The sequence below is a fragment of the Mobula birostris genome, chromosome 12, assembly GCF_030028105.1.
Source record: "Mobula birostris isolate sMobBir1 chromosome 12, sMobBir1.hap1, whole genome shotgun sequence".
In the NCBI taxonomy this organism is placed as follows: domain Eukaryota; kingdom Metazoa; phylum Chordata; class Chondrichthyes; order Myliobatiformes; family Myliobatidae; genus Mobula; species Mobula birostris.
In genome coordinates, this window is record NC_092381.1 from 32,177,312 (window position 1) to 32,201,188 (window position 23,877).

A 23,877-nucleotide genomic window follows, 5' to 3' on the forward strand; every position below is an offset into this window, starting at 1 on the left:
CCCTCTGGCTAAAGAAATTCCTCCTGATCTCTGTTCTAAATGGATTTTCTCTATTCTGAGGCTGTGCCCTGGGTCCTAGACTCCCTCACCATAAGAAGCATCCTCTCCACATCCAACATATCTAGGCCTTTCAACATTTGACAGCTTTCAATGAGATCCCCTCCCTCCCACTTCATTCTCCTAAATTCCAGCAAGTAAAGGCCCAGAGACATCAATTAGAAACCATAGAAAAACTACAGCACAGAAACAGGCCTTTTAGCCCTTCTTGGCTGTGCCGAACCATTTTCTGCCTAGTCCCACTGACCTGCACACGGACCATATGTCTCCATACACCTCCCATCCATGTATCTGTCCAATTTATTCTTAAATATTAAAAAAAAAAGAACCCGCATTAACCACCTTGTCTGGCAGCTCATTCCACACTCCCACCACTCTCTGTGTGAAGAAGCCCCCCCAAATGTTCCCTTTGAACTTTTCCCCCTTCACCCTTAACCCATGTCCTCTGGTTTTTCTCTCCCCTTGCCTCCGTGGAAAAAGCCTGCTTGCATTCACTCTATCTATACCCATCATGATTTTATATACCTCTATCAAATCTCCCCTATTCTTCTACGCTCCAGGGAATAAAGTCCTAATCTATTCAACCTTTCTCTGTAACTGAGTTTTTCAAGTCCCGGCAACATCCTTGTAAACCTTCTCTGTACTCTTTCAACCTTATTAATAACCTTCCTGTAATTTGGTGACCAAAACTGAACATAATACTCCAGATTCTGCCTCACCAATGCCTTTTACAACCTCATCGTAACAATCCAGCTGTTATACTCAATACCTTGATTAATAAAGGCCAATGTACCAAAAGCTCTCTTTACGACCCTATCTACCTGTGACGCCACTTTTAGGGAATTTTGTATCTGTATTCCCAGATCCCTCTATTCTACTGCACTCCTCAGTGCCTTACCATTTACCCTGTATGTTCTACCTTGGTTTGTCCTTCCAAAGTGCAATACCTCACACTTGTCAGTATTAAACTCCATCTGCCATTTTTCAGCCCATTTTTCCAGCTGGTTCAAGTCCCTCTGCAAGCTTTGAAAACCTTCCTCACTGTCCACTACACCTCCAATCTTTGTATCATCAGCAAATTTGCTGATCCGGTTTACCACATTATCATCCAGATCATTGATATAGATGACAAATAACAATGGACCCAGCACTGATCCCTGTGGCACACCACTAGTCACAGGCCTCCACCCTGAGAAGCAATCCTCTACTACCACTCTTTGGCTTCTTCCATTAAGCCAATGTCTAATCTAATTTACCACCTCTCCATGTATGCCTAGCGACTGAATTTTCCTAACTAACCTCCCATGCGGGACCTTGTCAAAGGCCTTACTGAAGTCCATGTAGACAACATCCACTGCCTACCCTTCATCCTGGTAACCTCCTCGAAAAACTCCAATAGATTGGTCAAACATGACCTACCACGCACAAAGCCATGTTGACTCTCCCTGTCTATCCAAATGCTTGTAGATTCTGTCTCTTAGTACTCCCTCCAATAACTTACCTACTACTGACGTCAAACTTAACAGCCTATAATTTCCCAGATTACTTTTCTATCCTTTTTTAAACAACGGAAAAACATGAGCCATTCTCCAATCCTCCGGCACCTCACCCGTAGACACCGACATTTTAAATATATTTGTTAGGGCCCCTGCGATTTCAACACTAGTCTCCTTCAAGATCCGAGGGAATACCCTGTCAGATCCTGGGGATTTATCCACTTTAATTTTCCTCAAGATAGCAAGCACCTCCTCCTTTTCAATCTGTACAGTTTCCATGATCTCACTACCTGTTTCCCTTAATTCCATAGACTTCATGCCAGTTTCCTTAGTAAATACAGACGCAAAAAAACCCATTTAGGATCTCCCCCACTTCTTTTGGTTCCGCACATAGCCAACCACTCTGATCTTCAAGAGGACCAACTTTATCCCTTACAATCCTTTTACTCTTAATATATCTGTAAAAGCTCTTTGGATTATCCTTCACATTGACTGCCAAGGCAACCTCATGTCTTCTTTTAGCCCTCCTGATTTCCTTCTTAAGTATTTTCTTGCACTTTTTATACTCCTCAAGCACCTGATTTACTCCCTGTTTCCTATATGTGTCATACAACTCTCTCTTCTTTATCAGAGTTGCAATATCCCTTGAGAACCACAGTTCCTTATTCCTATTAACTTTGCCATTAATCCTGACAGGAACATACAAGCTCTGCACTCTCAAAATTTCTCCTTTGAAGGCTTCCCACTTACCGATCACATCCTTGCCAGAGAACAACCTGTCCCAATCCACGCTTTTTAGATCCTTTCTCATTTCTTCAAATTTGGCCGCCTTCCAGTTTAGAACCTCAACCCGAGGACCAGATCTATTGTTATCCATGATCAAGTTGAAACTAATGGTGTTATGATCACTGGAACCAAAGTGCTCCCCTACACGTACTTCTGTCACTTGTCCTAACTCATTTACTAATAGGAGATCTAATATTACATCCCCTCTAGTTGGTACCTCTATATATTGATTTAGAAAACTTTCCTGAACACATTTTACAAACTCTAACCCATCTAGACCCCTAACAGTATGGGGGTCCCAATCAATATGTGGAAAATTAAAATCCCCTACCACCACAACTTTGTTTCCTGCAGTTGCCTGTTCTCTCTCTGCAGATTTGCTCCTTCAATTCTCGCTGACTATTGGGTGGTCTATAATACAACCCCACTAATGTGGCCATACCTTTCCTGTTTCTCAGCTCCATCCATAAGGACTCAGTAGACAAGACCTCTAATCTGTCCTGCCTGAGCACTACCGTAACATTTTCCCTGACAAGCAATGCTACCCGCCCCCCCCCCCCCCCCCCACCTTTCATTCTTCTGCCTCTATCACATCTGAAACATCGGAACCCTGGAATATTAAGCTGCCACTCCTGCCCCTCCTGTAGCCAAGTTTCACTAATTGCTATAACGTCATAATTCCACGTGTCAATCCATACCCTCAACTCGTCTGCCTTCCCCGCAATACTCCTAGCATTGAAATATATACACCTCAGAAGATTATTACCACCACTCACAACCGTTCTATTTGCGGCTTTGCTTGAACTTTTAACATCATTTATTTTCACCCCAGCCCCACTGTCAGCTCTGGCACTCTGGTGCCCATCCCCCTGCAAATCTACTTTAAAGCCTCCCCAATAGCACTAACAAACCTCCCTGAAAGGATATTGGTCCCCTTGTAGTTCAAGTGTAACCCGTCTCTCTTGTACAGGTCCCACCTGCCCCAGAAGAGGTCCCAATGATCCTGAAATCTGAAACCCTGCCCCCTACACCAGTTCCTCAGCCACTTGTTCCTCCTCCAGAGCATCCTATTCTTACCCTCACTGGCACATAGCACAGGTGGCAATCCTGAGATTACCACCCTCGAGGTCCTGCTTTTCAACTTCCTACCAAGCTCTCTATACTCACTTTCCAGGACCTCCTCACTCTTCCTTGCTATGTCATTGGTACCGATGTGCACCATGACATCTGGATGATCACCCTCCCACTTGAGAATGTCATGCAAGCAATCAGAGACATCCTTGACCCTGGCACCCAGGAGGCAACAGACCATCCTGGACTCTCTGTCACGACCACAGAACCTCCTATCTGCACCTCTAACTATCGAGTCCCCTATCACTACTGCTGTCCTCTTTTTCTACCCTCCCTTCTGCACTGTAGAACCAGACTCAGTGCCAGAGATTTGGCTGCTGCAGCTTGTAAGTCATCCCCCCCCAGCGGTACCCAATGCGGTATACTTGTTGAGGGGAATGGCCACAGGGGAACCCTGCTCTGCCTGCCCTTTCCTCTTCCCTCGCCGGAAAGTGGCCCAATTTCCTGTGCTCTGCTCCTGTGGCGTAACTACCTCCCTGTAGCTACTATCTATAATCTCCTCATTCTCCTGAAAGATCCGGAGGTTATCCAGCTCCTGCTCCAGTTCCCGAACGCGGTTTGTTAGGAGCTGCAGCTGGATGCACTTCTTGCAGGTGTTGTTGTCAGGGACACCGGAGGGCTCCCTGACTTCCCACATCCTGCAAGAGGAGCATTCCAACATCCTGCCTGTCATTCTCTCTACTCTAAACAAACTGAACAAAAAACTTACCAGAACCTACCCTGGCCTCTGCCTTTTCTCGCTGAAGCCTGTTGAGCCGAAGCCGTCCCACTCTGCTCCCTCTCACTCCGCTGCCCGCTGTATATGGTGGTCTGTTTTTAAACCTTGGCACGCTACGTCACGCGCCTGCGCAGTGCAGGCCCTTCTCCCCGAGCAGTGTTTTTTAAAAAAAAAAAAGAAAAATGAAGAAAAGAAAAAAAATTGCTCCTCATACAATCAGTATTTCATTTGCAGAATCATTCTCATGAACCTCCTCTGCTCCCTCTGAAATGTCAGCACATCCTTTAATGAGAAAGGGGCCCAACACTACCCATAATACTCCCAATATAAGTGAGGCCTCACCAGTGCCTTATAAAGTCTCAACATTGCTGTATATATTCTACTCCTCTCAAAATGAATGCTAACATTTCATTTGTCTTCCTCACCATCAACTTAACCTGCAAATTAAACTTTAAGGAATACTACACAAGGACTCCCAAGTCCTTTTGTACCTTAGAGTTTTGAATTTTCCCTCATTTAGTAAATGGCCTGTGCGTTTATTCCTTCTATCAAAGTGCATGACTGTATACTTCCTCACACGGTATTTCATCTACCACTTCTTTGCCCATTCTCCTAATCCGTTTAAGTACTTCTGCAGCCTCTCTGGTTTCTCAGCCTATCCACCTATCTTCGTATAGTCCACAGACCTGGTCACAAAGTCATTAATTCCGACATCCAAATCATTGATGTACAACCTAAAAAGAAGTGGCCCCAACGCCAACCCCTGTGGAACACCGAGTAAGTCACTGGCAAGCCAGTCAGGAAGGTGCCCTTTATTTCTACTCTTTGCCTCCTGCTCATCACCCAATACACTATCCACGGTCATTCTAATTCCGCAAGATTTAATTGCATTTAAACTTTGCATGTTTGAAAGTGAAATTTAGGTTGTTGAACTAACCTGCAACACCTTGACATTTTGCAGGTATGCCAACTTTTACCCGAATCCCTGTGGATCAGATTGGAATATCTGGAGGAGTGGCTTCATTTGTGTGCCAAGCTGCAGCAGAGCCTAAACCACGTATCACGTGGATGAAGAAAGGGAAGAAAGTCAGTTCCCAGCGCTTTGAGGTAAAAAATTTACAGTTCAAGTACAGAGGCTCCCTGGGTTATGAATGACCTGATTTCCAGAAATCTAATTTTACACAAATTCTCCCATACATTTTAAAGCATTTTCAATTTTATATTAGTAATAATGTTTTTTCACTATTAATGACTGGGTACTGTATGTAGTCCAATTATGGATGATGTTAGGCTGATTATTCAGTGAGGTGAAAGAATTATGGGAAGAGTATATGAAGTGATACGAGAATGGTTATTATAGAAAATGCATGTTCTGATTTATTGAGAAATTACATAACTTGGGACTGCCTGTAGAGTAATTAATTTGAAAACTGCCTTTTACCTAATTAATACTTTTAAGTTTTATATCTCATTGATACCTGAGCTTTGGCTGATGCTGGTAAAGTCAGGCACTCTCAGTTCCTTATGGCACAGTATTGTATTGTACACCACCTTTCCCAGTTGTCCTTTATAGAACTGTATATCCACTAATGGGAGAAACTAACTTTTATAGCTTTGTGTAATGAGCGAGAGAAATATTTGCTGAGTAGCTCCTCATACAAAGCAAATAAGCCGATCTTTGCTGATTACTTGATGTTGTGAAGAATTATTAATAGTGGAGAAAAATCTTTAGGACTCTCATTCTTTACCTCTTCCATAACTTCAGCATTCAATTATATCTTCTTTAACTGATCTTTCAGGTTATAGAATTCGATGATGGCACTGGTTCAGTGCTAAGAATTCAACCATTAAGGGCGCCACGAGATGAAGCAATTTATGAATGTACAGCTACAAATAGTATTGGGGAGATAACAACAAGTGCCAAGTTAACAGTGCTATCAGGTAATCAACTTGTTTTTTTCTCCTTTTATGTAGCACTTTGTTAATAGATGCAATATCAAATCTTATTTTGGTATCAGTCAATGTGTTGGTGAGTATAGTTGTCAACCTATAAAGGGATGTGCATATTTAGTGATTTTTTAAAAAATTCTGTGTTATAAGAAAAAAAATACAGGAGCTTTTAAGAACAGGAATTATAATGAAAACAATGGAAAATAACGAAGATTTATATGCTCTAATTTCTGTGCTGAATGTTACAAATCTTCATTTCTTCTTCATAAACTTCTATTGAAAAATATTCTTGAGCAATTATATCTGAGAATTTGGAATAGTGGGAAGATAGGACAGGAAAAGACTTGTGCAGTGAACATGTTAGTTCTTAAGAAAGGTAAGACCAGGTATTGAGGTGATTAAAGAAGGGACAAAGATACAAAGGGGAGTTGAAAAAGCAGTGATACCTTTGGAATGCTAAAATGAATTGGACAAGAAACATGTTTGACTCTGCTAGTAAAGGAGGATGTTACTTCATTGAATATGAAGCTACAGGGATGGAAGACAAGGAAAAAACAGCAGCTTGGAGAATTACTTGCAATTCTAGCTTGAAGAACACACTGCAAAGGTGCTTGAAGTGATGTCAGTATAATTAAGAGTCTACGAAATCAGAGGAAGGAAAACAGAATAAATGAAGTAGGATTTTGTACCTCTTTCACCTTGAATTTATATTTATGAGTTCTATCACTGAGACCCAATTCTGTACAGCTGTACTTATTAAATTCCTAATACCTTTATTTGAAAATAATCTGTCATTTTCAGATTTAAAATTGAGGGATGAGCATTCATCAATTAATATTTCCGGTAGAAAGTTTCTGACTATTACACATCTATGAAGTACATTTTTTTTCCTGGAACTTAGCGTAAGAAAAGTAGGAGGAATTGGTCCTGAAACTTGCAGAGGAAACTCAGAAAATCAGTGAGATAATGACTTTCATCTTCCTCATCCTTTTTGACCTATTCCCTACACTCACTTGTAATCCAAAAATCTAATGGTCAAGTAATGCAGAGGTCCCCAACCACCGGGCCACAAAGCCTGTGCTACCGGGCCACGAGGAAACGATATGAGTCAGCTGCACCTTTCCTCGTTCCCTGTCGTGCATTGTTGAACTTGAACATAGGGTTGCCAACTGTCCCCAATTTCCCCCGCTAAGGTAGAGTGTTCCTATGAAACCTTTCGTGCCGAAATGGCGTAAAGCGAAGAAGCAATTACCATTAATTTATATGCGAAAAAGTTTTGAGCCAAAAAATAACCTACCAAATCATACCAAGTAACACACAAAACCTAAAATAACACTGACATATGGTAAAAGCAGGAATGATATGATAAATACACAGCCTATATAAAGTAGAAATAATGTATGTACTGTATAGTCGGGAAGATTAAGCCAAAACCGATTTGTGGGAAAAAGATCGGCACATACACGCATGCGCACGTCACGCATGTGCATACAGGTGACCACGCAAGGCTTCATGGTCATGGTAGTCTTTATGGAGTAAACACAAATGTCCCCCCCCCCCCCCCCCCCCCCAGGTCGGCCGGTCCACAAGAATATTGTCAATATTAAACTGGTCCGTGGTGCAAAAAAGGTTGGGGACCCCTGAAGTAATGGATATACTCAAGCTTCCAGAACCTTTCACAGTAGAGAATTCCAAATATTTACAACCTAATGTTTAAAGAAATTCATCCATTCTTTTTTCCTTGTCCAATGTTGGCCATAATTCTCTAATTGCACATACTGTAAAACAGTGGGGTTTCTCTTTCCTTGCACTCTAGTTTTTATTATAGCTTGAAAGGTTCAAGCAAATTAACAACTAACATTCAACAGTCCAGAGATTCTCTATAATCTTGATTTATAATTAATCTCCTTGAATTTGGGTATCATTCTGGTAAAACAATGTTGCAGTCCATTGAGCTGCTTGTACTCTTTGTGGTCTGGCAAGGTCATTGCTTATTTTTGTTCACTATCTCTGCTTTGTTCACATACAGTGCCTATTAAAACATGAAAACTTTGAATTATTTTACAACATTGAATCACAGTGGATTTAATTTGGCTATTTTTGTGTCAAAGTGAAAACAGATCTCTAGAAACTGACCTAAAATATTTACAAATAATAACAACTAAGTAATTGATTGCATAAGTATTCACTCCCTTTAATATGACACACCAGATCATCACTGGTGCAGCCAATTGGTTTCCGAAGTCACACAATTCGGTAAATGGAGATCACCTGTGAGCAGTCAAGGTGTTTCAATTGATTGTAGTAAAAATACACCTGTATCAGGAAGACCCAACAGCTACTCAGTCAATATCCTGGCAAAAACTACACCATGGAGACAAAAGAACACACCACACAAAATGCTGGTGGAACGCTGCAGGCCAGGCAGCATCTATTGGAAGAGGTACAGTCGATGTTTTGAGCCAAGACCCTTCGTCAAGACTAACTGAAAGAAGAGATAATAAGAGATTTGAGAGGGGGAGGGGGAGATCCAAAATTATAGGAGAAAACAGGAAAGGGAGGGATGGAGCTAAGAGCTGGAAAGTTGATTGGCAAAAGCGATACAAGGCTGAAGAAGGGAGAGGATCATGGGACGGGAAGCTTAGGGGGAAAGAAAGTGGGGGGGAGGGAGCCCGGAGGAAGATGGAGAGCAGGCAAGGAGTTATAGTGAGAGGGACAGAGGGAGAAAAAAGAGAGAGAAAAAAAGGAAAAATAAAAATAAATAAATAAGGGATCGGGTAAGAAGGGGAGGAGGGGCATTAACGGAAGTTCGAGAAGTCAGTGTCCATGCCATCAGACTGGAGGCTACCCAGATGGAATATTAGGTGGTGTTCCTCCAACCTGAGTGTGGCTTCATCTTGAGAGTAGAGGAGGCCTTAGGCTTCCCGTCCCATGATCCTCTCCCTTCTCCAGCCTTGTATCCCTTTTGCCAATCAACTTTCCAGCTCTTAGCTCCATCCCTCCCCCTCCTGCCTTCTCCTATCATTTCAGATCTCCCCCTCCCCCTCCCACTTTCAAATCTCTTACTATCTCTTCTTTCAGTTAGTTCTGACGAAGGGTCTTGGCCGGAAACGTGGACTGTACCTCTTCCAATAGATGCTGCTTGGCCTGCTGCGTTCCATGAGCATTTTGTGTGTGTTGCTTGAATTTCCAGCATCTGCAGATTTCCTCATGTTTGCGTTTTTAAAAGAACAGCCCAGGCAACTTTTTGAAAAGATTATTGAAAAGCGCAAGTCAGGAGATGGATATAAGGAAATTTCCAGGTCACCGAATATCCCTTGGAGTACAGTTAAGTCAATCATCAAGAAATGGAAAGAATATGGCACAGCTGTAAATCTGCCTACAGCAGCCCATCCTCAAAAACTGAGTGACCTTTCAAGAAGGAGACAAGTGAGGGTGGCCACCAAGAGACCTGTGGCAACTCTGGAGGAGTTACAAGCTTCAGTGGCTGAGATGGGAGAGACTGTGCATACAAAAGCTGTTGCCTGGGTGCTTCACCAGTCACAGCTTTCTGGGACAGTGACAAAGAGAAAGCCACTGTGGGGAAGAAAAACTCTCATAAAATCACAGCTAGAGTTTGCCAGAAGGCATGTGGGAGACTCTGAAGTCAGCTGGAAGAAGGTTCTGTGGTCTGATGAAACCAAAATTGAGCTTTTTGGTGATCAGACTAAACGCTATGTTTTCTGTAAGCCAAACACCACACAACATTAAAAACACATCATCCCTACCGTGAACCATGGTGGTGTGTGCATCATGCTGTGGGGTTGCTTCACTGCAGCAGGCCCTGGAAGGCAGAGGGTAAAATGAACGCAGCAAAATACAGGGAAATACTGGAGGCAAACCTGGAGATGTTTGCAAGAGAACTGTGACTTGGGAGAAGATTTGTTCACCAGCAAGACAATGACCCCAAGCATGAAGCCAAAGCTACACAGGAATGGCTTAAAAACAACAAAGTTAATGTCCTGGAGTGGCCAAGTTAGAGTCCAGACCTCAATCCAATTGAGAATTTGTGGCTGGACTTGAAAATGGGTGTTCCCTCATGATCCCCATGCAATCTGACAGAGCTTGAGTGGTTTTGTAAAGAATGGGGAAGAATTGCAGTGTCCAGATGATCAAAGCTGACAGACAACTATCCACACAGACTGAAGGCTGTAATTGCCACCAAAGGTGGATCTACTAAATACTGACTGGAAGGGGGTGAATACCTATGCAAACAATCATTTTGTATTTTTTAATATATTTGTAATTAATTTAGATCACTTTGTAGAAATTTGTTTTTACTTTGACACGAAAGAGTCTTTTTCTGTTGATCAGTATCAAAAACACCTAATTAAATGCACTGTCATTCAATGTTGTAAAACAATAAGACATGAGAACTTCCAAGGGAAGAGGGTGAATACTTTTAATACATTAATATTACAACTGGAAATTTTTATTTATGAATCACATGCTCCTTTCTCTCTCCCCCCTCACAGTAGAGCCCCCAAAAAGGGAAAGTTGTAAAGTGTGAAAAGCTAAAATTCAAAAACTGACATATCAGCATTTTCATCTCCTTTTGCTCAGCACTTGATTGAACCACCTCTCACAGCTATTACAGCCAGAGTCTTTTTGGATAAGTCCCTATTAGCTTAGCACAATTTGAAGACGCTTCCTTGCAAAATAGTTGGGGAGTGGTGGTGCCAGAGGTGTTCGATTGGGTTATGGTCAGGACTCTGACTAGCCACTCAAGGACATCAGTTTTCTTCATCTGAAACCAATCCATGATTGCTGTAGCAGTGTATTTTGGGTAGTTGTCCTACTGAAAGAAAACTTTCTCCCCCATTTAAGGTTTCTGGGGGACGCTAGCAGGTTTTTATCCGGAATCTCTCACTGTATTTAGCAGCATTCACCTTCCCATCAATCCTGACCAAATAGCCAGTCCCTGTTGTTGATAACCATCCCCATAGCTTGATGCTTCCTCCACCATACTTTACAGCAGGGATGATGTTACCTGGTAGATGCATAGTACGAGGGGTGATTAATAAGTTCATGGCCTAAGGTAGAAGGCGTCAATCTTAGAAAACCTCGCACATTTATTTTTCCTACATTTACACACTTAGTCCAGCGGTCGTGGAGCATACGGATCTCTTCTTTGTAGAAGTCGGCGTCTTGGACCTCCAGAAAGTGGACCACAACAAGGGTGATTGATAAGTTTGTGGCCTAAAGTAGAAGGAAATGAGGAGAAACTTCAAACTTTCTGCATTTTCATTCAAGGAGTTGAGCTGCACGTGCATGTAACAAGAGCTGTATAACTCATCTTCTTCTACTGTAGGCCATGAACTTATCAATCAACCCTACTGTGAACCACTTCTACAAAGAAGGGATCGTATGCTCCACGACCGCTGGACTAAGTGTGTACATGTGGGAGGGAACTATGTTGAAAAATAAATGTGCTAGGTTTTCTAAAATTGACTCCTTCTACCTTAGGCCACGAAGTTATCAATCACCCCTCGTATTATATTTACGCCACGTAGCGTTCAGGCCAAAAATTTACACTTTACTCTCATCCGACCTCTAGATCTCCTTCCACATCTTCAGAGTATCTTCTAAGTGATGCTTTGCAGGGTCTTTATGGGCAAGGATGTATTTTTTTTGCCAGGGATTCTTCCTTGCCACTCTTCCATACATACTGGACTTATTCCTTAAACTGCTGGAGAACAGTGCGGAAAGAACAGGTGCTTTTTTCTCCCAGTAGGAATTAGTTTTTAATTCCAAATGCTCCTGCCACGTTTTGTCACCCTGCAACTTTATCCTTCAGTCTTTTTATATTATGGAGGACAGCATGTGTATAAATGTCTCTCGCCAGCAGACTTCATCATAATCATCATGACTCCAGTATTTCTACTATTCTTAAATGTTTCTTAATTGTACATAGGATTTTTTTGTGTTCTATCGCTGAGCAGCAGTGAACCATTTGATTGAACTAGTTGACTTGATCAGCATTTCTGATCTGGCTATTGTTCGTGATTGTATTTAATTAAAAAAATACTCTTTGTGCAAGGCCTTGGAGATTGTAGAGCCATGAACTTTATCGCCAGTTGTAGCGACTGACTTCTGCAGCTCATAAGAATGACTGTTGGCATCACAGTGGCCTCTTTTAAAAGTGCCATTCTTCTCTGGAGACTACGTGTAGAGAGGTGGCCTAACCTAGACAGTGTGGCTGTGGTTTCATATTTTTTCCCAATGAACTGCTTTGAACTCTGAGGTATGTTCAATGCCTATGAGGTGGTCTTGTGCCCTTCCCCAGATTTGTGCTTCTCTATTATCATTTCCCTGACCAGTCTTGAATGCTCTTTTGTCTTCATCTTGGTTTGGTCTGTTGAAAATCTACTGCACTGTTGGAACTCACAGAGAGAGGGTGATTTATTCTTATCAACTCATTGAAAACAGGTGATCCTTCAATTTTCTACATCAACAAATTTGGTGAGTTGGTAAGGGAATACCAGTGTATTGCACCTGAGGAAATTACAAAGAGGATGAATTCTTTTTAAGCCTCACAATCTTTGTTTTAAATTTTTAGTAATTTGTTGATAGGTGTTGGATAGTTTTCTTTTGACTTGACATGGTGCACAGTGTTTTGTGAATTAGCTCAAAAAATCCTACTTCAAAATATTTTTGAATTTAGAAAATGGGACAGTGAACTGTGAAAATTGTTGTGGGTACTGGATACTTTTTCAAGGCACTGGAAAACTAAGTGTTTCAATAGTAATTTTAATTATTCGTTGTACTATTTTAAGCATTTTGATGATCTATGATCATGAATTCCAAAGTAATTTTGGGCTTCATTGTCTCTAGATTTTCATCAATTCCATTCCATCCTTTTTTTTTTGGTTAAAGTTGAAAATGAATATTGAATTCCAAGAAGGCAAGAAAGAATAAGTCACTTAGCCTCTCATTATGATCATAGCTGATGTACTTCCCTATCTTATTTCCAGAAATTTAGCCTCCCTACCATTCACCACAATCCCCCGGCCCACCTCTGAGTAGAGAATTCCAGAGATTCAACATGATTTGTGTGTTTTCTTAAACAAGTAATAAATCTTACTAATTTGGTGTTTCCGTGCTTGTTTATTCCATTTGATGCAACTTCAGACTTGGACGTATGGCTTTCTGTGTAGTCATTAAATGACTAGAATTGTGGTTTAATGAAAAAGTAAGACAAATATTAGAAACATGGCTGTAATAGGTGACACTCTTAGCTTATATTTGAGTATTCCTTTTTCTCAGTTTCATTGTTTTAGGGAAGTTGGTATGGATGAATACTAATCTCAGGAAGTATCATTAAAGTAATTCATGTCAGTTGATATTGACCTATAATGTTAACTCAGTTTATTTTACTGTCCACACATGCTAGCTGAATTTATTTCCAGTGTTCTCCTTTATTTTAAAATCCCACTGGATCCTGTACACTGTATCTCACTGTTATAGCCCTTTTTTCTCTCAATTTTCATCATTCATCTCCCATCTGCTTAACTTTGAAAAGGATTTGGTGCAGTCAACGAGCCTTCACCACCGTGTTGCAGCTGTAAAAGTTGACACTTGCTTCAGTCTCTCTTGGTCTTGACTGCATTACAGGCATAGCCTTTGTTCTCCTTTCCTTTTCCCCTTCTGTACAACTTGAGAGCTGCACATTTTCTCACTGTGCCTACTCCTGCTTGTGTTTTGTTATTTTCTTCCATTTTTATTGTTGAGTTTTTAACCATAAAAGTAGAACAAAGTGGATGAAAATTTGAAGCAATGAAGTTCCTAAAAAAAAATCATGTGCATAAGTCATAAGTCATGACTGGGGTGGCACAGAGAATAATTAAAAAGGCAATTGAAATTCTCTCCTTTATGTCTGGAGGGGGAAAAAAGACATGTCAGACCACACCTGGAGTGGGAGGAGAAATTCTAAGCACGCACTATAATGCAGCATTAATTTTCCAGAGGAATTATTATTATTGTCACATTTATTCAGGTACAGTGAAAAGGTTGTGTTGACACTTGACAGGGTTCAAAGAAGGTTCACGAAAATGATTCCCGGATTAAACAGCTTGTCATATGAAGAATGAGGAGTGACCTGTTTGAAACCTATGGAGCGTTGAAAGGCCTTGATAGAATGGATGTGGGGAGGATGTTTCCTATGGTGGGAGAGTCGAGGACCAGAGGGGACAGCCTCAGAATAGAGGGCATCCTTTTAAAGAGGAGACAAGGGGGGATTTTTTGAGCCAGAGAGTGGTGAATTTGTGGAATTTGTTCCCGTAGGCAGCTGTGGAGGCCAGGTGTTTATGTATATATAGATTCTTGATGGGTCAGGGCATGAAGGGACACAGGGTGGAGGGTGTGGGGGGGTGGGAGGTGGAAGATTGGGGCTTAGGGGAAAAATGGATCAGAGATGAGGGGATGGCAGAGCAGACTCAATGGGCTAAATGGCCCAATTCTGCTCCTATATCTTATGATCATATTGATCATAAAGATCAATTCATTACACAGTGCATTGAGGTAGAATAAGATAAAACAATAACAGAATAAAATAAAACAGCTATAGAGAAAGTGCAGTGCAGATAGGCAGCAAGGTGCAAGACTGACGTCAGTGGTGGAGAAGATGCTGGAGTCAATTATAAAAGATGAAATAGTGGCACATTTGGATAGCAGTAACAGGATTGGTCCGAGTCAGCATGGATTTATGAAGGGGAAATCATGCTTGATTAATCTTCTGAAATTTTTTGAGGATGTAACTCTGAAAATGGACAAGGGAGAGCCAGTGGATGTAGTGTACCTGGACTTTCAGAAAACCTTTCATAAGGTCCCACATAGGAGATTAGTGGACAAAATTGGAGAACATGGTATTGGGGGTAGGGTACTGACGAAGATAGAAAATTAGTTGGCAGACAGGAAACAAAGAGTAGGGATTAACGGGTCCCTTTCAGAATGGCAGGCAGTGACTAGTGGGGTACCGCAAGGCTCGGTACTGGGACCGCAGCTATTTACAATATACATGAATGATTTAGATGAAGGGATTAAAAGTGACATTAGCAAATTTGCAGATGACACAAAGCTGGGTGGCAGTGTGAAATGTAAGGAGGATGTTATGAGAATGCAAAGTGACTTGGACAGGTTGGAGGAGTGGGCAGATGCAGTTTAATGTGGATAAATGTGAGGTTATCCATTTTGGTTGCAAGAACAGGAAGGCAGATTACTATCTGAATGGTGTCAAGTTAGGAAAAGGGGAAGTACAACGAGATCTAGGTGTCCATGTTCATCAGTCACTGGAAGTAAGCATGCAGGTACAGCAGGCAGTGAAGAAAGTTAATGGCATGTTGGCCCTCATAACTAGGGAAGTTGAGTATGGGAGCAAAGATGTCCTTCTGCAGTTGTACAGGGCCCTGGTGAGACCACACCTGGAGTATTGTGTGCAGTTTTGGTCTCCAAATTTGAGGAAGGACATTCTTGCTATTGAGGGAGTGCAGCATCGGTTCACGAGGTTAATTCCCGGGATGGCGGGGACTGTCATATGTTGAAAGATTGGAGCGACTGGACTTGTATACACTGGAATTTAGAAGGATGAGAGGGGATCTGATTGAAACATATAAGATTATTAAGGGATTGGACACACTAGAGACAGGAAACATGTGCCCGATGTTGGGGGAGTCCAGAACCAGAGGCCACAGTCTGAGAATAAGGGGTAGGCCATTTAGAACGGAGTTGAGGAAAAACTTTTTCACCCAGACAGTTGTGGATCTGTGGAATGCTCTGCCTCAGAAGGCAGTGGAGGCCAATTCTCTGGATTCTTTCAAGAAAGAGTTGGATAGAGCTCTTAAAGATAGTGGAGTCAAGGGATATGGGGAGAAGGCAGGAACGGGGTACTGATTGTGGATGATCAGCCATGATCACAGTGAATGGCAGTGCTGGCTCAAAGGGCCGAATGGCCTACTCCTGCACCTGTTGTCTATTGTAAAAAGGTGGATTGTGAAGTCAAGAGTCCATTTTATCATTTTATCATTTCATCCTTGAGCCTGGTAGTACCTGCTTTCAGGCCTTTATATCTTCTGCCCGATGAGAAAAGGAAGAGTCTCCACTCTACTGTTGCTGTCTGATCTACAAATTACTTCTGATACATGATAGGCCTTGATACTGAGTGGATGGGGAGAGGATGTTTCCTATGGTGGGAGGGTCTAGGACCAGAGGACACAGCATTAGACAGCAAGCAGAAATGAAGTTAAGCAAGATCTTTTGATGTTAGTTTTTAACTAACTTTGTAATTCCTTCCAGAATTTTCTCTTTGACGTGTACTCTACTGCTTGGCTGAACGCTGTGGACTAAAGTTAAAGGCAAAACCCACTGCTAACTTGCTTTATAATTACCATTCATGTGATAAATATATTATTCCTGTTTCCTTTTCAACCTTTTATTTAGGTACCTAACTAAAACCTTTCAAATTTGTCAAGCTGCATTGTGTTCCACAATTAAAGCTTCCTCCATTAAATGTTTTGGTATTATAGGAGCAGGCCATTCACTAAGTATAACTTAATTTCACCAGCAATTGCCTTCATATATTTTATACTCCCATTCAATAAAAAAAAATGTAATCCCAAACTTGAAATGTTAAATTTCAACACCAGGATCTGGACTCCATTCTGAAAATTGGTTTATAACATGAAAATGGAGGCAGATGTTGCTTGTTATTGCATTAAGTATAGATAAAGGTATAGAACTTGCATTGTGGAGCACTGTAGGATTGAGTTTATTCTTCATTTCTTGGGGAGAGACTGAATGCAATTGACATTCTTCAGAGCTATATCTGTGTGGTTGTTTATACTGTTGCTATGAATAATAAATTTGTAGCTGCACCCTCTTCCAGTTGAAATGTCCCTTGCCTTTTTCAGTCAATAAAAAGAACATGAGCAGTTATTTTATCGAATACTTTTGTTGACACCCTTGAATGGATCAACACTAACGGCAGCCTGGACATTTATATCATTAGATATGTCTTGAAATTTCTACATTCACCTTTATCTATTCTCCAATGTGACTGTTTCAGTGACTGTGGTAAACTTTGGGGCACCTTAAGGATGTGAAGATACTATGTAAATTCAAGTCTTTCATCCCAAATTAAAGTTCTCACTCTTCTCTCTCTCTCCCCCCCCGCCCACCTCACTTCTGGTTTTGTTTTCTAAAGGTCCATCCTACCACTGCCTCTTCAGTTGTGTATGAGTGTTTTAGCTTGCCTTGCTTTTCTTTTGTTGCTATGGCATCCAAAAAAATCTGTAGACTGCCTGGGAGATAACTACTCATGCTGCTCAAATAGAACTCCATTGTCAGTATTTCACTGTTGTTTGTTACATTAAAAGAGGCAAGTATCTTTTGTTGTCATCAATCTTAAAATAAAGATCTCTTGTATTCATCAGTAATGGATGTTTCTAATTCTCTTTGATTAATCTGCACCTTTTAGCCACTGCAGGGGATTTACTTGTTTTATCCTTCATTGATTTTCTTGTATATGTTTTGGCACTTTTGTGTTTACATGGTTGAAAAAAAGTAAATAATTTCCTAAGGTAACATTAGCAGTCTTACAAATGGAAAATTCTCATAGAATCATAATGAAGTTTAATGTCACTGGCATATGTCATAGCATTTGTTGTTTTGCGGCAGCAGTGCATTGCAATACATATAAAACCTGTCAATCACAATTTGAAGTTTAAAAAAATTAAATAAGGAGTGCAAAAAGAAGAAAACTACTGAGGTATTGTTCATTCAGAAATCTAATGATCTTCTGGTTCAAAATCTTTCCGTGTGTCATTGTATGCCCGCAAACTCATGCTCCACCCCTTCCCCATGATTTTACATCTTTCTTTCTTTCTGATTCCAATGATGGGTCTCAACCCAACATGTCAGTGGTCTATTTCCCTCCATAGACGCTGTCTGACTTGAGTTCCTCCAGCTTTTACTATGATACCGTTTCACTAAATTGGTTTAAGTCCTTTCTCCTGTTTTTTGATTCATTGAAGATTTTGGTTGTAGTATTATAAATATCTGTGTCTGTTTTGGTTCTGGTATTTTAGAAAATGAAATGGATTCACTTTTCAAACTAATGCTTCTGCTGCACGCTCGCATTCTTCATTGCTTATCCCAGTGTCAATATGGATATTAATTCTGAAGTTAATACTCTGAAGTTCCTTCTTTTTTATTAGGCTTGTTCTGTTTGTTGTTAGTGCTGCTACAGGTTCCTCATCCTTTGGTTTCCAAGTTCCCTTTCAGTCATTTAGAAAGATTTATTTCTCTGGAACCAGGTAGGCAAAACACATTTACAGATACAATCATTTTATGTAAAAACTTGTGCGTCATACATAAAACAGTTGTGACTCAGATGTTTTGTAAAAATACATAGGACTGCAAGAAAAAATACACCCATATTCGTGTCTGTACAGGCATAACACTCAAAAATATTGCGTGTTACCACCCAATATACCATCACGCTCATGACTTTGAAATAATTATCAGTTAGACTATTGAATGCAATTAATTCCATGTGACCGGTTTACCTTTCGTGTAGGGCAATATTTATTCTATTAAAGGTGTGCACTGTTGCTTATGAATAATATTTGCAAGTTTACACAATGCACCTGCTGTTGCATAAATTTTGAAAACGTAATCCAAGAGATCATTCCGATAAAATGTTTTCACAAAGATGCAGATTAAATCTGTATAGATTTCAGAAACCAGCAGGTTTGAGGGTGAAAGTCTCTGATCTTGATTTGACTATTGCAACATGAAATTAATTGGCTTAACAGAATTCAGAATATGAATGTTTCTACATTTGGGGATTGTAGCTATTTGGATTGTGTTGTTTTTATGTGCTTCCAGTATTTTATCAGTAAAGTCCAAGGGGTTTTTCAGTGATAAATAATGAAAAGGGGAAGTACTTATTGTATGTCAGGGACAAGGCCTAGCATGGAAAAGTCAATATAAAATGAATCTGTGTACTGCAGGAAATGTCTACTAGAATGAACTAATGAATTCCAACAAAGTACTACTTGTCAACAAGACTTAATATGGGTTTGCATGTGCATACCAGTTCAGAAGCTGCAAATTTATCTCCTGAAGTTGCAACTGCAGATACAAGCAGCTGTGCTATGAGGTTAATGCGGCATCACGGACGTGGCTGTTCACAGCATTTGTGGCAGAAAATAATTTCAGGGTGGCAACTGTATCAGTCCTTTCCATTCATGAATTACTTTCATTCTACTGTTACTAGATTTTGTTGAGTAATATTCAAGTCAATTTTTCTATATTAATTCCAGACTTCATATTGAGATTAATGTTTCACATAAAACATTATGAAAAGCAGTCAAGTCAATCAGATTCCAGTAGATCTAACCTACTTTGTTATAATGTACTCTAGCTCAATGAAGAGTAGAATTGATACTCTATGAATTTTTTTCTCGTAATATTTGGGCATGAAATATTCTTGATTTGAAACCATTGTGTGATATGCACTTGCCAATGTACACAGAGATCTGTAGTGCGGTGTTTGTATTACTTTAGTTAATAATCTGAAGGGCTGAATTTAAGATTTTTTGGATATGAATGAAAATCCCATGCAGCATATGGTGAATATTTCAGCTAGTTAAATAAACTGACATTAGAAAAGGTAATATCATTAATGGCTATTGTTATAAAACCTATCTAATTTGCTAGTCTTTCAGGGAAGGTTATTGACTCTTACTACTTGGTCTTGCTTAAAATTGACTCCCAATCCATTGTGATGTGGATTACTCTACCTTTGAACTGACTTGTTCCAAAGGACAATGGGTGTGAAACGCTAAGCCCAGTCATTAAAAATGTACACTTGACTGAGAAAATATTTAAATCCCAGAGTACATTTTTAAAGATTTTGTTAATCTTTTATGAACTTTTCCCACTAGATTGCAGGCCTTCAGTAGACCAGGATGTGGGAATGAACTTCATATAGGTAGAAGAGCTTGGCTGTCCTCTCTTTTCTCAAGTCACTTTGAAAATAGCAAACAATGCTGGGTAGCTAGACTAGGAAGCGACAACAAATGTGCTCAGAGAGCAGACAAAATCACTGATGTAAGTAGTTACTCATTGCAGTTGTAATGCAGTGAAAGCATACTATTGTTTTAAGAATTGCTGAATTCTCATGCAATTAAATGATTAATTTTTATAGATCTATCCACATTTTGTTCATTAAGTAAACCACCATGAATATGTGTAGCTGAGGTTAGGTACAGTGTGTGTGTGATTATAAATAATTATCTTGAGTAGTTCAGGTCACTTCTATCAATTGTCTGTAGAAAGCAAGAGCATCTGCTTCAACAAATTAACCAACTAAATTAACATTTTCATCTTGAGATAGCAGACAGACTCAGTCATTTATTTATCACACGTACATCGGAACATACAGTGAAATACGTCATGTGCATTAGAAACCAACACAACCTGAGAATGTGCTGGGGGCGTACACACACAGACACACACACCAAATAAGAGACAGGAACACAAGTAGGCCATTCGGCCCATTGAGTCTGCTCCACCATTTCATCAAGGCTGATCCATTTCATCCTGGCAACACCTTCTCCCCATAACTGTTCAAGCTCTGACTAATCAAGAAAATATCAACCTGCGCCTCTAATTCACCCAATGGCCTGGCCTCCACAGCCACCTGTTCAATGAATTCCACAGACTCACCACTCTCTTACTAAGGAAATTCCTTATTATCTCTCTTTTAAATGGACATAGCTCTATTCTGAGGCTGTGCTTTCTGCTCCTAGCCTCCCCCACAATTGGAAACATACTGTCCACATCCACTGTATCTAGGCCTTTTAACATTCGCTAGGTTTCAATGAGACACCCACCTTATTCTTCTAAATTCCAGTGAGCACAGGCCGAGAACCAGCAATGCTCCTCATAAGATAACCTTTTCATTCCTGGAATCATTTCTGTGAACCTCCTCTGAACTCTCTCCAAGGTCGTTACCTCCTTTCTTAGCTAAGTGGCTAAAACTGCTCGCAGTAGTCCAAGTGAGGCCTCTCTAATGCCTTATAAAGCCTCAATGTTACATCCTTGCTTTTATGTTCCAGTCATCCATTTAATTGACATATATCATAAAAAGAAGCGGTCCCAACACCGACCTCTATGGAAACCACTAGTCACTGGCAGCCAATCCTCTATCCATCTCTATCCATGCTAGTATCTTTCCTGTAATACCATGGGCTCTTAACTTGTTAAGCAGCTTTATGTGTGGCATCATGTCAAAGGCTGCCTGAAAATCCAAGTGCATAGCATCCACTGATTCTCCTTTGTTTGACTACCCTGCTTGTTATTTCATTAAAGAATTCCCAGCAGATTTGTCAGGCAAGATTTTTCCTTAAGGAAACCATGCTGACTTTAGTCTATTTTATCATGTGGTTTCAGTAACAATTGATTCTAACATCTTCCCAACCACTGAGGTCAAGCTAACTGGCCTAAAATTTTCTTTCTTCTGCCTCTCTCCCTTCTTGAAGAGTGGTGTCACATTTGCAATTTTCTAGTCCTCCAGAACCTTGCCAGAATCTATTGATTCTTGACAGATCATTACTAATGTCTCCACAATCTCTTAGCTATCTCTTTCACAACCCTGGTATGTAGTCCATTTGATCCAGGTGACTTATCTACCTTCAGACCTTTCAGCTTCCCAAGTACCTTCTCCCTAGTAATGTCAATTTGCACTCTCTTCTGCCCCTTTACACTCTCGAACTTCAGGCATATTGCTAGTGTTTTCCACAGGGAAGACAGATTCAATGTAGTTATTCTGTTCATCCACCGTTTCTGTGTCCTCCGTTACTACCTCTCCAGTATCAATTTCAGGCAGTTTTATATCTATTCTCTCCTCCTTTTTACTGTTAATAGATCTAAAAAATCTTTGTATCCCCTTTCATATTATTGGCAAGCTTACCTTCATATTTAATCTTTTCTCTTCTTGTGGCTTTTTAGTTGCCTTCTGTTATCTTTAGAAACTAACCTTTCCTCTAACTTTCCACAAATTTTTCCTCTATTGTACGCCCTCTCTTTTGCTTTTATATTGTTTTTGACTTTGTTTGTCAAACGTGGTTGTGTTATCCAGCCTTTAGAATACTACTACTTTGGGGTCTATCTATCCTCCGCCTTCCAAATTGCTCCCAGAATCTCCAGTCGTTGCTGTTCTGCCATCACCCCTGCTAGTATCCCATTCCAATCAACTTTAGGCTGCTCCTCTCTCAAGCCTCTTTAATTCCCTTTACTCTACTGTAATACTGATATATCTGACTTTAGCTTCTTCCTCACAGATTGCAGGGTGAAGTCTGTCTATGACCACTGTCTCCATTGGGTTCCTTTACCTAAGCTCTTTAATCAAATCCAGTTCATTACACAACACCCTAACCAGAATAACCTTTCCCCTAGTGTGCCCAACCACAAGTTACTCTTAAAAGCCCATCTCATTGGCATTTTACAAATTAACTCTCTTTGTATCCAACACTAATTTGATTTTGACATGCATTTTCTATCTTCCATTGTAATTTGTTGCCCACATCATCATACTGTTCGGAGGCCTGTATTTAACTCCATTCAGGGTTTTTTTTATCCTGCAGTTTCTTAATTCTATCCACAGTGATGCTACATCTTCCCAAGCTATGTCAACTTCTTCTAGGATTTGATTTCAGTTTTTTACCAACAGAGCCACGCACCCCCTCTGCCTACCTGCCTGTCCTTTTGATAGCAATGTGTATCCTTGGATGTTAAGCTCCATATTATGATCTTCTTTCAGCCACAACTCAGTGATGCCCACAACATCATGCTTACCAATCTAATTGCGCTACAAGATCACCTTCCTTGTTCTCTATACTATATTCTAATCTAACACCTTCAGTCTTTTATTTGTCACCCTTTTTGATTTTCCAACTTGTCCCACTGATTGCAAATTTGCCCTATTGCCTGCTTGTCCTTCCTGGCAGTCTTACTGCACACTGCATTTAGTTGGATACCAGCTGCTCCATCCTCAGCTCTATCACTCTGATTCTCATCCTCTTGCCAGATTATATCCTCCCCAACAGCTCTAACAAACCTAGATATTGGTCCTGCTTGGATTCAGATATAATATGTTTGTTTTGTACAGTCATACCTTCCCCCAGAGGAGATCCCAATGATAAAGAAATCTGAAACCCTGCACCCTGCAGCAGGTCCTCAGCCATGTCATCCTATTCTTACCCCCACCCAGGGTAGGCCACTTTTGGGCCTCTGACCTCCAGTCCTCAGCCCTGAACTCTCAGACTTGCAGATGTCTAACCCCCAGTCCCTGGCCAGACTTGCAGACCTCTGACCTAGATGAGTTGACTGAGTTCAACCTTTGGGCCTCAAACTCCAGATTCAATTACTTTAGTCTTCGACTTCTTGATTCAACTATGCGGACCTCTAGGTATTAACCCCAGAACTCAATGATCACAGAACTTTGACCTTTTGGGCCTTGATATTCAGACTTCTGTGGACCTCCGATCCCGGGACTTCATGAGCTGGTTGGGGGGGGGCGGGGGGAGGGGTTTCACATTCAGTCTCAATCATTGTCTGTGGGAACATTGGCTTTTATTGGAAAAGGGTTGGAGTTTAAAAATATGGAAAATATTGTTACAATTGTTCAGAGTACTGGTG

The 23,877-nt window shown here is 40.7% G+C and overlaps 1 protein-coding gene across 4 annotated transcripts in view; it reads left to right on the top strand.

Moving 5' to 3' along the window:
* Positions 1 to 23,877, top strand: part of ptprfa (protein tyrosine phosphatase receptor type Fa) — a 358,686-nt gene that overhangs the window by 137,794 nt on the left and 197,015 nt on the right. For all 4 annotated transcript variants that reach the window (XM_072273546.1, XM_072273548.1, XM_072273547.1 and 1 more), the window contains exons 3-4: positions 5,150 to 5,295; positions 5,988 to 6,129. In XM_072273546.1, the coding sequence (XP_072129647.1) occupies positions 5,150 to 5,295; positions 5,988 to 6,129 (288 nt within the window). The remainder of the gene's footprint in view (positions 1 to 5,149; positions 5,296 to 5,987; positions 6,130 to 23,877) is intronic.